This window comes from Garra rufa, chromosome 18, assembly GCF_049309525.1.
Source record: "Garra rufa chromosome 18, GarRuf1.0, whole genome shotgun sequence".
Classification (NCBI taxonomy): Eukaryota; Metazoa; Chordata; class Actinopteri; order Cypriniformes; family Cyprinidae; genus Garra; species Garra rufa.
The window spans coordinates 38,086,906-38,102,441 of record NC_133378.1 but is presented as its reverse complement, the minus strand read 5'-3'; the positions used below and the strand labels follow the sequence as shown (position 1 = coordinate 38,102,441).

At 35.3% G+C, this 15,536-nt stretch overlaps 1 protein-coding gene across 2 annotated transcripts; it reads left to right on the top strand.

Annotated features, from left to right (window-relative positions):
• Positions 1-381: 381 nt before the first annotated feature.
• LOC141291113 (peptidase inhibitor 16) lies at positions 382-15,216 on the top strand. 2 transcript variants are annotated; one of them, XM_073823283.1, is made up of 7 exons: positions 382-597; positions 743-1,025; positions 9,499-9,647; positions 9,754-9,829; positions 9,917-10,026; positions 11,591-11,682; positions 11,799-15,216. In XM_073823283.1, the coding sequence occupies exons 2-7, from the start codon at positions 870-872 to the stop codon at positions 12,041-12,043; spliced, it is 828 nt and encodes a 275-aa protein (XP_073679384.1). In that variant the 5' UTR covers positions 382-597; positions 743-869; the 3' UTR covers positions 12,044-15,216. The 2 variants fall into 2 exon arrangements, with proteins under 2 accessions (XP_073679384.1, XP_073679385.1); XM_073823284.1 differs by having other exon boundaries at positions 675-1,025.
• Positions 15,217-15,536: the final 320 nt, after the last annotated feature.

Genomic DNA, 15,536 nt, shown 5'->3' with positions numbered 1-15,536 from the left:
ACCCAGCATGCACAAGCAACCACCCACAGGACTCTGGCCCTGATACAATGATTTTTGCACAAGAAAAATCTCATCAAAACTGTCTTCAGAAAATGTAAAAATCTAGTTTTTTATATGTTTGTATATGTGACTTGAGTTGCAGGGCAACCAGAGCAGCTAATAACTTTTTTAATATATTTAATAATTCAGAACTTATCCCTCCAGTGAAATAATCCTCTCAGTATGCAGCTCAGCTATAAAGGTGGTAAAGAATTCCACTGGCGTCACTTACAGTAAACGGGAGCTGGTTTAGTGTAACCCAGAGCAGGGAGGGACCCTCTGTAGGGGGCACGGACTGAATATAAGGGTGAGTCCCCTGCCAGAGACAGCAGAGCCTGGTACTGAGGAAATGAGAATCCAGGATCTGCATAGAAAACACAGGCAGGTCAAATCAAATCAAATCCCTGTTATCTCAGGCATTCCTCAAGCAGAACTGGTCTGACATGCCGAGTGACTAAAACACAAACTTATCTCAAATCTGTGGAGTTTTAGAGCACTCCATGTTGGATCCAACTTGTCAGACAGCTGGAAATGAGTCATGTGAAGCCTTCAGATGAGGTAAGGAAGTCGAGCAATGCGAATAAGTATATGTGCGTGTGAGATGTGTAATATGACCATGGGCGGTTTAAATACAGGATCGAAAGAGTGGGAGAGCTGAGAGGGTCCTGTACAAAATTTCTCTCCCTCTTCCACACACTTACAGCCCAGAGAGAGATACTTTAAGTTACTCTGAAGACATTGAGGACAGCAGGTGACCTGAGAGCAACTAGAGAAGAGGTTTCATCTGACTGCTGACGGCTTGTTTGGGCACCTCCAGGAGGAGAGGCAGCATGTATTGGAATGTGGCCCTCCGGAGTATTGGGCTCTGGGTCGTTCTGAGTTTAGCCGCCGGTCACCTGACCGAGCAGGAGAAATCAACTATAGTGAACATGCACAATGAGCTTCGCTCTAAGGTTCAGCCCAGCGCCGCCTTCATGCAGAAAGTGGTAAGAGATGCACCTGACGGGAAACACAACACATTCGCCTTTGATTCTTTGGTGTACGGTAGATTGGTACACGGGCTGCTGAATCTTCACGTCTTAGCTTGACAGCACTAAATATTCTTTGAAATTTAAATATTTACTTTACCAGTGAAAAGTTTTTGAAGTTTTTTTCATGTTTTTTTTTCATCATTTGATCCAAACTGAAGACTGGAGTAATGATGCTAAAAGTTTAGCTTTGATCACATTAATAAATTCCATTTGAAAATATATTCAAATATATTTGAATATATTTTAGAATGTGTATTCAAATATATTTTCAATTTTACTGTTTTTGCTGTGCTTTAAGTCAAATAAATGCAGGCTTGGTGAGCAGAAGCGCCTTCTTTAAAAACAGCAAAAGTCTTACTGTTCAAAAACTTTTGAATGGTAGTGTTTATTCTTCAAAAAGTCAATGAAGAGTAAACTATGATAGCATCTTTAATTTTCTTTAGGTGAACCTTACTAAATTAAAATGCATTTGGATATAGAATTGACGTTTTATTATACAGTACTAATAAAAGTTTGGGGTTGTCAGATTTTTAAAGAAAAGCAAAAATATTTAAAAATTTGACTGTTTTTGCTGTACTTTTTATTAAATAAATGCAGGCTTGGTGAGCAGAATAGACTTCTTAAATAACATTAAAAATCTTACTGTTCAAAAACTTTTGCCTGGAATTGTACATGATATAGAAAACATCTTTTTCATCCACATATGTTTGAAGTCTGTGTCTGATCTCTCATCTCATGAGGGTTGTTAATGTTTTTATCATCGTTTTGGCCTTGAGCTCAATGTTTGTGTGTTTCTCATCATCTGCCATCAATCACTGCAATTACTTCTTTTACCATTTCATTACTGCTGTAAACAATAATTAGCACATTAATATCTAAAGTAATTAAATCATGATGCATATTCATGGGGCGCAATTACTTTCGAAACACAAGAGAGTCTAAGTAATGCTATAATCATGATTATCGTTTACCAAATGAAAACTTATTGCAAATGCAATATGTAATAAATTTAAAGGCATAGTTCACCTAAAAATGAAAATGAGCCTTTTTGGTTTTTCATAAAGTGTTTTTTTCAGACTAGTGGAAAGTAAACATCCGAAAAACACTGTTAAGTGTTTTTTTTTTTTTTATAGCACTTTATCTATTTGTGTCATTAGATTTCAATTACAATGCATATTTTTAAAGGCTGTTTTCTCAAAATGAGTTTTTTTTCTACAGTGAGCCATAAATCTTCACTTCAGTAACACTTACACATCAAACTTTAAATTTTAATTCTTGTCAATATCCTGAAGGTTTTTACAGAAGGATTTGTTCATATATGATTTGCTTGATTTTATACAACATTTTATTCCCAAAAAAGGGTAAAATATAAAATATAAAAATTGTGTTTTTTCTAAATTATGGCGTGACGAAATGATACCCAAAGTTCCCTCTGTAAAAACTTTTGACTGTAATATGTAAAAAAAATTGATCAGTAAAGAATCAATAAAGAATTTTAAAACTGACTTCATCCAGTGTTTAGATATTTGTACTAGAAATATATGCAAATTAGCGCATATTTTAATTAAATAATGCCTCATTTGCATATTTAAACCTAACATTTTAGAAAACTTTTAATACAAAAAAATGTTTGCAATTATCAATGTAATCAATCAACTGGGTAAGTAAGGTGATAACTATTAGTTTTTTTTCTTTTCCCCTGCAGTGTCTCGCCTTAAACACAAAAGAAAATATTTTGAAGAATGTTGGTAACCAAACACTTTCTAATCCCCATTGACTTCCATAGTATTTTTTTTTTTAATGGGGCAACTATTTGGTCATCACCATTCTTCAAAATATCTTCTTTTGCATTTAACAGACGAAAGAAATTCAGGTTCAATAACAACTTAAGAACAAGTTCTAAAATTTCTCATCTAAATCAAATGATTTAGATCAGTTGCGAAGCCGCTCCGATCAAATGATTTGAGAACACTCTCCGAAATTCTGATCTAAATCAAATGACTCGCGAGTCGCGAAACCCTCTCCGATCAAATGATTCGCGAACACGCTCCGAAATTCTGGTCTAAATCAAATGACTCGCGAGTCACGAAACCCTCTCCGATCAAATGATTCGCGAACATGCTCCGAAATTCTGATCTAAATCAAATGACTCGCGAGTCGCGAAACCCTCTCCGATCAAATGATTTGCGAACACGCACCGAAATTCTGATCTAAATCAAATGACTCGCGAGTCACGAAACCCTCTCCGATCAAATGATTCGCGAACATGCTCCGAAATTCTGATCTAAATCAAATGACTCGCGAGTCACGAAACCCTCTCCAATCAAATGATTCACGAATACGCTCCAAAATTCAGATCTAAATTAAATGACTCATGAGTCGCGACCCCCTTCCGATCAAATGACTCGCTAACACGCTCCGAAATTCTAATCTAAATCAAATGACTCGCGAGTCGCGAACCCGCTACAATCAAATGATTCGCTAACACGCTCCGAAATTCTGATCTAAATCAAATGACTCGCGAGTCACGAAACCCTCTCCAATCAAATGATTCGCGAACACGCTCCGAAATTCTGATCTAAATCAAATGACTCACGAGTCGCGAACCCGCTACAATCAAATGATTCGCTAACACGCTCTGAAATTCTGATCTAAATCAAATGACTCGCGACTCGTGAACCCGCTCCGATCAAATGATTCACGAATACGCTCCAAAATTCAGATCTAAATTAAATGACTCATGAGTCGCGAACCCCTTCCGATCAAATGACTCGCTAACACGCTCCGAAATTCTAATCTAAATCAAATGACTCGCGAGTCGCGAACCCGCTACAATCAAATGATTCGCTAACACGCTCCGAAATTCTGATCTAAATCAAATGACACGCGAGTCGTGAACCAGCTCCGATCAAATGATTCGCGAACACTCTCCGAAATTCTGATGTAAATCAAATGACTCGCGACTCGTGAACCCGCTCCGATCAAATGATTCACGAATACGCTCCAAAATTCAGATCTAAATCAAATGACTCATGAGTCGCGAACCCCTTCCGATCAAATGATTCGCTAACACGCTCCGAAATTCCGATCTAAATCAAATGACTCGCGAGTCGTGAACCAGCTCCAATCAAATGATTTGCGAACACTCTCTGAAATTCCGATCTAAATCAAATGACTCGCGAGTCGTGAACCAGCTCCAATCAAATGATTTGCGAACACTCTCTGAAATTCTGATCTAAATCAAATGACTCGCGAGTCGTGAACCAGCTCCAATCAAATGATTTGCGAACACTCTCCGAAATTCTGATCTAAATCAAATGACTCGCGAGTCACGAAACCCTCTCCAATCAAATGATTCACGAATACGCTCCAAAATTCAGATCTAAATTAAATGACTCATGAGTCGCGACCCCCTTCCGATCAAATGACTCGCTAACACGCTCCGAAATTCTAATCTAAATCAAATGACTCGCGAGTCGCGAACCCGCTACAATCAAATGATTCGCTAACACGCTCCGAAATTCTGATCTAAATCAAATGACTCGCGAGTCACGAAACCCTCTCCAATCAAATGATTCGCGAACACGCTCCGAAATTCTGATCTAAATCAAATGACTCACGAGTCGCGAACCCGCTACAATCAAATGATTCGCTAACACGCTCTGAAATTCTGATCTAAATCAAATGACTCGCGACTCGTGAACCCGCTCCGATCAAATGATTCACGAATACGCTCCAAAATTCAGATCTAAATTAAATGACTCATGAGTCGCGAACCCCTTCCGATCAAATGACTCGCTAACACGCTCCGAAATTCTAATCTAAATCAAATGACTCGCGAGTCGCGAACCCGCTACAATCAAATGATTCGCTAACACGCTCCGAAATTCTGATCTAAATCAAATGACACGCGAGTCGTGAACCAGCTCCGATCAAATGATTCACGAATACGCTCCAAAATTCAGATCTAAATTAAATGACTCATGAGTCGCGAACCCCTTCCGATCAAATGACTCGCTAACACGCTCCGAAATTCTAATCTAAATCAAATGACTCGCGAGTCGCGAACCCGCTACAATCAAATGATTCGCTAACACGCTCCGAAATTCTGATCTAAATCAAATGACACGCGAGTCGTGAACCAGCTCCGATCAAATGATTCGCGAACACTCTCCGAAATTCTGATGTAAATCAAATGACTCGCGACTCGTGAACCCGCTCCGATCAAATGATTCACGAATACGCTCCAAAATTCAGATCTAAATCAAATGACTCATGAGTCGCGAACCCCTTCCGATCAAATGATTCGCTAACACGCTCCGAAATTCCGATCTAAATCAAATGACTCGCGAGTCGTGAACCAGCTCCAATCAAATGATTTGCGAACACTCTCTGAAATTCCGATCTAAATCAAATGACTCGCGAGTCGTGAACCAGCTCCAATCAAATGATTTGCGAACACTCTCTGAAATTCTGATCTAAATCAAATGACTCGCGAGTCGTGAACCAGCTCCAATCAAATGATTTGCGAACACTCTCCGAAATTCTGATCTAAATCAAATGACTCGCGAGTCACGAAACCCTCTCCAATCAAATGATTCACGAATACGCTCCAAAATTCAGATCTAAATTAAATGACTCATGAGTCGCGACCCCCTTCCGATCAAATGACTCGCTAACACGCTCCGAAATTCTAATCTAAATCAAATGACTCGCGAGTCGCGAACCCGCTACAATCAAATGATTCGCTAACACGCTCCGAAATTCTGATCTAAATCAAATGACTCGCGAGTCACGAAACCCTCTCCAATCAAATGATTCGCGAACACGCTCCGAAATTCTGATCTAAATCAAATGACTCACGAGTCGCGAACCCGCTACAATCAAATGATTCGCTAACACGCTCTGAAATTCTGATCTAAATCAAATGACTCGCGACTCGTGAACCCGCTCCGATCAAATGATTCACGAATACGCTCCAAAATTCAGATCTAAATTAAATGACTCATGAGTCGCGAACCCCTTCCGATCAAATGACTCGCTAACACGCTCCGAAATTCTAATCTAAATCAAATGACTCGCGAGTCGCGAACCCGCTACAATCAAATGATTCGCTAACACGCTCCGAAATTCTGATCTAAATCAAATGACACGCGAGTCGTGAACCAGCTCCGATCAAATGATTCACGAATACGCTCCAAAATTCAGATCTAAATTAAATGACTCATGAGTCGCGAACCCCTTCCGATCAAATGACTCGCTAACACGCTCCGAAATTCTAATCTAAATCAAATGACTCGCGAGTCGCGAACCCGCTACAATCAAATGATTCGCTAACACGCTCCGAAATTCTGATCTAAATCAAATGACACGCGAGTCGTGAACCAGCTCCGATCAAATGATTCGCGAACACTCTCCGAAATTCTGATGTAAATCAAATGACTCGCGACTCGTGAACCCGCTCCGATCAAATGATTCACGAATACGCTCCAAAATTCAGATCTAAATCAAATGACTCATGAGTCGCGAACCCCTTCCGATCAAATGATTCGCTAACACGCTCCGAAATTCCGATCTAAATCAAATGACTCGCGAGTCGTGAACCAGCTCCAATCAAATGATTTGCGAACACTCTCTGAAATTCTGATCTAAATCAAATGACTCGCGACTCGTGAACCCGCTCCGATCAAATGATTCGCTAACACGCTCCGAAATTCTGATCTAAATCAAATGACTCATGAGTCGCGAACCCCTTCCGATCAAATGATTCGCTAACACGCTCCGAAATTCTGATGTAAATCAAATGACTCGCGACTCGTGAACCCGCTCCGATCAAATGATTCACGAATACGCTCCAAAATTCAGATCTAAATCAAATGACTCATGAGTCGCGAACCCCTTCCGATCAAATGATTCACTAACACGCTCCGAAATTCCGATCTAAATCAAATGACTCGCGAGTCGTGAACCAGCTCCAATCAAATGATTTGCGAACACTCTCCGAAATTGTGATCTAAATCAAATGACCCGCGACTCGTGAACCCGCTCCGATCAAATGATTCGCGAATACGCTCCAAAATTCAGATCTAAATCAAATGACTCATGAGTCGCGAACCCCTTCCGATCAAATGATTCACTAACACGCTCCGAAATTCCGATCTAAATCAAATGACTCGCGAGTCGTGAACCAGCTCCAATCAAATGATTTGCGAACACTCTCCGAAATTGTGATCTAAATCAAATGACCCGCGACTCGTGAACCCGCTCCGATCAAATGATTCGCGAATACGCTCCAAAATTCAGATCTAAATCAAATGACTCATGAGTCGCGAACCCCTTCCGATCAAATGATTCGCTAACACGCTCTGAAATTCTGATCTAAATCAAATGACTCGCGAGTTGCGAACCAGCTCCAATCAAATGATTCGCAAACACTCTCCGAAATTCTGATCTAAATCAAATGACTCGCGACTCGTGAACCCGCTCCGATCAAATGATTTGCGAATACGCTCCAAAATTCAGATCTAAATCAATTGACTCATGAGTCGCGAACCCCTTCCGATCAAATGATTCGCTAACACGCTCTGAAATTCTGATCTAAATCAAATGACTCGCGAGTCACAAACCAGCTCCAATCAAATGATTCGCGAACACTCTCCGAAATTCTGATCTAAATCAAATGACTTGCGACTCGTGAACCCGCTCCGATCAAATGATTTGCGAATACGCTCCAAAATTCAGATCTAAATCAAATGATTCGCGAGTTGTGAACCCTCTCTGATCAAATGATTCACGACATGCTCTGAAATTCTGATCTAAATCAAATGACTCGCGAACCCTCTCCTATCAAATGATTTGTGAACACTCTCCAAAATTCTGATCTGAAACAAAAGACTCACGAGTCACGAACCCTCTCCAATGAAATGACTCGTGAACACACTTCGAAATTCTGATCTAAATCAAATAACTCGCGAGTCGCGAACCCGCTCCAATCAAATGATTTGCGAACACGCTTCGAAATTCTGATCTAAACCAAATGATAACAACTTAAGGGGTGAGTAAATGATGACAGAGTTTTTATTTTTGGGTGAGCTGTCTCTTTAAGCATTGTTGCGGTGTGAAACATACCTCAGCTTTACCATGTGAATGCAAAAATCACATCAGCACAAGGCTGGCTTTATAATGCATGAGTCGATCCTTTATCTGATAAACAGGGACTTTTCAGACAGAAACCATGAACCGGCTTGATTTTGACTGGATGGAGTGTGTGTGGGTGTGTGATTGCAATGATGCTGTTGCGCAATGAGTGCGAGTGTGACATGCTGAGGAATGTGCAAGTTATATGAAACCACAGGAATGCTGTCCTGAGTGTGAGTGTTTTAATAAAGCCCCATGTGGCCATCCTGTCTTACGCTCTCATATTTGTATCGTGGCTGAAATTCAGAGCAAAACTATGGGAAGATTCATAGTGGAAAGCCTCAGGCCCTCTTGTGAAACATGTTACTTACATTTACACAAGCAGTGGGGTGGATTGTACAAACAACATGCCTGAGTCATATTTCACTGTAAAATGAAAAAAAAAAAAAAAGGATTTGCATGAAGCTTGCTTATTCATGTTTTTATTTTTAGTTTTATGTATTAATAGTTTGTGTATTATGATACTGATTACTTTTAATTTGCATTATATTTTAATGCACATTAAAAAATTTTTTTATAAAAATAAAAATGTTATTTTGCATAAAGATAAGCAAGCATATTTATTATCCATTCATTCATTAATTAAAGGAACAACAACAAACACTACCATAACAATAAAATGCTTTACAATACAAAAATATTTTCAAATACAATATGAAAACCTTACACTACAATATAAATACTATTAAAATTATCTTTTTTTAACATAATTTTTTACATAATGGTAATGAAAACATGTTTTTATGTTTTTTTTTTTTGCATTTTTGCATTGTATTTTAATGCTCCTATACTCATGTGAATTATGAAAATTATAATTTTACCTAAATACAATAATTACAATTATGTAATATAATAATTCTACTTCTATAAAAACCTTCAGTTCGCATTACATTTTAATGCACATTTAAATGTCAAAATAAAAATAAAAATGTTATTTAGCATTAAAAAAACTAAGCTCGTTCATTTATTAAATAATTCATCCATAAATTAACGGAAGAACAACAAACACTACCATAAAAATAAAATGCTTTACAATACAAAAATACCTTACACTACAGTATAAATACTTTACTATTAAAATTAGTGTAAAAGATGACCAAGCATGGCAAGATTCACTCAATGACTGATTTATACTTTTTTTTTTTAAATGATTAATTTAAAATTTAAAAGTTGAGTAAAAATAACAAACCTTAAAGTCCAATAAAACACAAATTTGTTTGTGTGGTTTAAGGTGTGGGACGAGACGCTGCGTCTGGTGGCGGAGGCATACGCAGCAAAATGCATCTGGAATCATAACCCTGAACTTGAGGATCTCACTATGGGTGAAAACCTCTTTGTAGGCACCGGACCATTTAATGTAACCAAAGCAATGCTGGACTGGTATGACAAATATCTTCACTAAAGCATAAATGAGAAATAAAAAATCTGTCAAATGCAGGAATATTATCTGTAAGCAGAATTACGACTCATTTCTTTGCACACACAGGTTTGGCGAGCATGAGGATTATGACTACGAAACCAATAACTGTCATGAAGACAAAATGTGTGGCCATTACACTCAGGTGAAAATCGTTTCCATCTGGTGCGAATGATTGTTTCACAGCTTGAATACGCAGATGTGACAATGTGTTTCTATGTTGTTGTTACAGATGGTCTGGGCAGACAGCAATAAAATTGGCTGTGCTACTCATCTCTGTGACAAACTTGAGAATCTGGATTTTGAGAAGGCCACTCTCCTCGTCTGCAATTACTACCCTCAGTAAGAGCATTAGAATGATCCACACTAACCATGACCGGAACACTTTTACAATATTTATGACCCAACTTAGCACCATATGAGCTCATATATAACTGTGACGTCTGGTGGTCTTCACAATCTGCTAATACTAAAATACACCTCTAAAACCTTAAATCTTAAGCAATGATTCTCAACTTTTGGACTCAAAATAACCCTATTGTGCAAGACACATTTCAAAAGCTAATGAAGATATTTCTGTTTTAGTTGCTTGGTTTTAAATGTTTTTTTTTTTTTTTAATTCCATCTCTACTTTTTATTTAATTTTTTATATGTAAATGTATTTGTGTTTAAGATGTTGTATTTGTTTAGTATTTTGATTGTATTATAGTTATGAATAATATGGATTTTTTTTAATTATTTTAATTAAATTATTAAATTATAAATTATAATTAATTTAAATACATTTAAAAAATTATTGTTAATACTAATTCAATTATAATTATATTAGAATCAAAATATTAATGTTTAAAGAACATCAAAAATAAATAATTATAATAGTCAGATTAAATTGTATATTATATTATATTATATTATATTATATTATATTATATTATATTATATTATATTATATTATATTATATTACATTATATTATATTATTTTTTCATTACTTTTATTGGTCTTGAAATCTCTCAATTTTTTTATTTATTTATTTACATTTTTTGACATATTAAAGAATTTTAAGAAATTCCATCCTGGTTCTTAAATACAAATGACAGTTGAGTTTAACTTTTTTTTTATATTTAAATGTATTTGTGTTTGAGATGTTATATTTGTGTAATATTTTGAACATAATATAAGTATGCATTTTCTATCCATTTTAATTAAATTTTTTATTTAATTAAATAAAAATGTAATTAAAAATCAATATTATTCATAATTATATTAGAATCAAAATATTAAATAAATACAACATCTTAAAAAAAAAAAAAAAAAAAATATATATATATATATATATATATATATATAGTACTTTAGTACTTTTATAGTATATAGTACTTTTTAGTACTTTTATTGGTCTTGAAAATCCCACTTACATATTTTTTTTACATTTTTTATATATAAAACAATTTTTAGAAATTCTTTAATATGTCAATGTTTTATAGTATATAGTACTTTTTAGTACTTTTATTGGTCTTGAAAATCTCACTTACATATATATATATATTTTTTTTACATTTTTTATATATAAATTTTTTTTTAGAAATTCTTTAATATGTCAATGTTTTCCATCCTGGCTCTTAAATAAAATTGACAGTTGTTGAGTTGAACAAATTAAGTTTAAGTTATTTTATTAAGTTTTCAACTTGATTTAGCTCATTTAAAAGCCTGTTGTTGTTTTTTTTCATTTTTTACATGAATGCTATTTCACTTTATCTACTTCAAAATTTCATATTTAATAAATAAATAAAATGACAAGAAATGTTTTAATCAAAACTGTTTCAAAGTAAACTTTTTTTTCAATATAATAAAATAAAACATCTATCAAATGAACCCTTCCTTTCCTTTCCCTTCCTTTATTACAGAGGAAATTTTGAGGGACAAAAACCATATGAGTCAGGAGATCCATGCTCAAAGTGTCCAGATAATCTACCAGTGTGTGACAACAACATGTGTGGTAATGTGAAGACTTTATCAACAAAAATCCATTTTATAGTAAACACAAAATAAAAAGGCTGGAAAGTGGTCACAGAAAACTAAAAAAAACTCTACAAAACTCTCTTTTCCTCACAGTGGTCGAGAATCTCTTTCAACCATCCGAGGAGCCAGAGTCAGACGACACTGAAGCTACGACTGTCTTACCTGAGCGTCCACAAACGACGACGAAGCCTGTCGCTATTCCTGAAGAGCCCAAACAAGTGGACGTAACAATTAAAAACATAGGCATGGAAATAATAGAAAGCCATGGATCCAAAATGGAAAGCGTCTCAGTTTCTTTGGTGATGCTCGTCTGGCTGTTGGTGGCGCTTGTTTTGTAAGGGATGAGAACCTAATGTGAGACACAAAACACTTGTTTTAAAAAAAATAGTTCAAAAATGAACATTTGCTGGACATTCAGATGTAGAGGACTTTGTTTCTTCATCAGATTTTGAGAAATGCAGCATTACATCGTTTGCTCACCAATGGGTGTGAATGGGTGCCGTCAGAATCAGAGTCCAAACAGCTGATAAAAACATCACAACAATCCACACCACTCCAGTCCATCAATTAATGCCTTTTGTAGCCAAAAGCTGTGTGTCTGTAAGAAACAAATCCATCATTAAGACATTTTTTAATTTTAAACCATTGCTTCCAGCTAAAATACGAGTCCATAATCTTGCTTTCTCCAGTGAAAAAGTCATTTTGTCTGAATCAGGAGAGAAATCTACGCAGTTCAAACAACGTTTACAAGCAAAAACAGCCCAAAACAGCTCTAAACAAATATGCGGCTGGATTTTGATGCGAGAGGACAACAGTAGAAAGTGTTATTATGGACTATTTTGGCCAGAAGACATCTTAATGATGGATCTGTTTCTTACAAACAAGCAGCATCAATCATGAAATACATCACATTAGAATAGACAGTTAAAAACAATTCAATTTTCACATATCTAGGGCATTTTTGACACTTTCAGAAGCTTTTAAACCCTGATTTCTGACACTTTCTTTGACGTCTGTGAGAGACAAAACATTTGTTTTAAGAAATAGTTTACCCAAAACTGAAGGCTGCATTATATCACTTGCTCACCAATGGATGTGAATGGGTGCCATCAGAATGAAAGTCCAAACAGCTGATAAAAACATCACAATAATCCACAAGTAATCCACACCACTCCAGTCTATCAGTTAATGTCTTTAGAAGCCAAAAGCTGTGTGTCTGTAAGAAACAAATCCATCATTAAGACATTTTTAGTTTTAAAACTTTGCTTCCAGCTAAAATACGAGTCCATAATCTTGCTTTCTCCAGTGAAAAAGTCATTTTGTCTGAATCGGGAGAGAAATCTACGCAGATCAAACAACGTTTACAAGCAAAAACAGCCCAAAACAGCTCTAAACAAATATGCGGCTGGATTTTGATGCGAGAGGACAACAGTAGAAAGTGTTATTATGGACTATTTTGGCTAGAAGACATCTTAATGATGGATCTGTTTCTTACAAACAAGCAGCATCAATCATGAAATACATCACATTAGAATATATAGTCAAAAACAATTCAATTTTCACATATCTAGGGCATTTTTGACACTTTCAGTAGCCTTAATTTCTGACACTTTCTTTGATGTCTACACAGGTCTCAGAAAGGCTTAAGAGCTAAATGGACAGGTTTTTGTGGATTACGCTTAATGAGTGCAAATATTTGTTTTTGCAAACATCGTTCATCTCATATCTTAAGTGATATTGCTCTTTGTAGGATTTGTGCATGTCTTATAGTGAAGTACAAACGACTTTGCAAAGTTAATTTGTGTCTTTTATAAAACTTTTGACTCGTTATAAAAAAAGTCTTGAATTAGAGCTGTGGTGACGTTATTATCCACTATAAAACATGAAAAAAAAAATTTTGGTAATATTTTTCAAATTGCATATAAATTTTGTATTAGTGTTAATATGAACTACAGCTCTAACATACATTAGCAAAAATCACAAAGCAGCTTGAATAAATGCATTTCAAAATGATTTTTTAAATAAAATAATAAAATAAAATGATTTAATAAAATGAAAGTCCTACCCTTTTCTTACATGTTTCATACAAATATGCATCACATTTAGTTTATTTAGTTTATGTTAAAAAACTGCGTAACACGGATGGAACTTTATGCAAGTCAACAAGTAACAAGTAAATTTTGATGTGAGAAGACAAAATTTTTCACTAGAAAGCATTATGTATTATGCCCCGAAGCAATGGTAAACTGCGTAACATACATGGATGTAAATTTTATATGCACTTCAACAAGTAACAAGTCAAACTAAAGCGAAAGCTTCAGTAGGTTTTCATTGAATTTAAAATTATATTCTTACTTAGATTTTTTGTCTTGTTTCCAGCCAAAATATCTAATATTCTTAAATCAAGAAGGATTTTCTAGGCGAGTAAAAATTATTTTCTTGTATTCAGAAAAAACAAGTCAAAATTAAGTGCATTTTTGCTTGAAACAAACAAAATAATCTGCCAATGGGGTAAGAAAAATAATCTTGTTTTCTTTTTAAAATAAGATTTTTTTTTCTTACCCCATTGGCAGATTATTTAGCTTGTTTCAAGCAAACATGCACTTAATTTTAACTTTTTTTTTTCTTTCTGAAAACAAGAAAATAATTACTAGGCTAGAAAATCTTTCTTGATTTTAAATGTTTTAGATATTTTGGATGGAAACAAGACAAACAAACTAAGTAAGAAAAGCATTTTTTTTTTTTGCAGTGTTGTTCTATTGCAGCTTTATATATAGTGAAAGGAAAGCTTTTTTCAGGATGTTTTTAGGATAATTTCATGTAAACAGCCAGTTTTCAAACATCTATTCATCTCAATGTCTTCTCAAGTTTACTGTAAGGACAATTATTTTTGCTGCAAATTATTTTCAAGGTATGATTTAGTGGATCATTTGATGCAGCAAGAATAATGCTTTTGCATGACAATCATGCTTTTTACAGATTTACAGTACAGAATTTGTTGTAATTAACTATTTGAGAATAAGACAGTGTATACTCTCAGAAAAATTCATAAACATGGCATGCATTGTATGTACATCTTTTTATATACAGGCTAAATGTCATTTATATTGTATTAAAATCCTTAGTGTGTGATGGCAAAAACTGGAATGGAAAAACCTGAATGAACTGGGACGTTTTTCAAACCTTATTTTGTTGACTGTGTTTTGATTTATGCATTATGTTGGTCATTTTCATAAATATATGCTTAAATCTCTACTATTGTCTTTATTTTTGCTGTGAGGACTTCTATGCACACTTGTTTACACTTATGATGGAAGATCGCTAATATATATCATTATTGCTCATCACCATCAATAATAATTCAGATTATAAAGCTGATGGACACAACAGACATCACCAGATGGCAGTGTAACTCAATAAAACTGTTGACATCGCTGATTTGAATGGACTCAACGTAAGTGACACTTTTGTATGTTTAACGACCAATAAAACCTGTTTTAAAACCCTATAATTTATGTCTATTAGTTTTGAGGTCATATATACTCATTTTTAGTAAATAAACATTTTAAAAGTGCTAGAAACGTACCAAAAATAGCCTTGTATTTTAGCTGGTGTAGCCTGCCATTTTCATCCGATAAAATGCAAACAAACATTAGGATACAGAAAGTAGCGCGCCTCTTCGAATGGCAGCCATTTTGTTTCGAATAAATTGCACGTAGCTACCTTCAAAACAAACACAAGTTCACTTTCATCTTCATCGTCCCCCATCCTTAGATTCTTAAAGGTTTGCAGTCGTATGTGAAGCTGGTAATGGCAAAACTGTATTTTGTC

Coding starts and splice junctions, on each gene's coding strand:
- LOC141291113 (XM_073823283.1), top strand. CDS start 870: ATGTATTGGAATGTGGCCCTCCGGAGTATTGGGCTCTGGGTCGTTCTG. Junction 1,026..9,498: donor CCGCCTTCATGCAGAAAGTG/GTAAGAGATGCA, acceptor GTGTGGTTTAAG/GTGTGGGACGAGACGCTGCG. Junction 11,683..11,798: donor GTGTGACAACAACATGTGTG/GTAATGTGAAGA, acceptor TTTTCCTCACAG/TGGTCGAGAATCTCTTTCAA.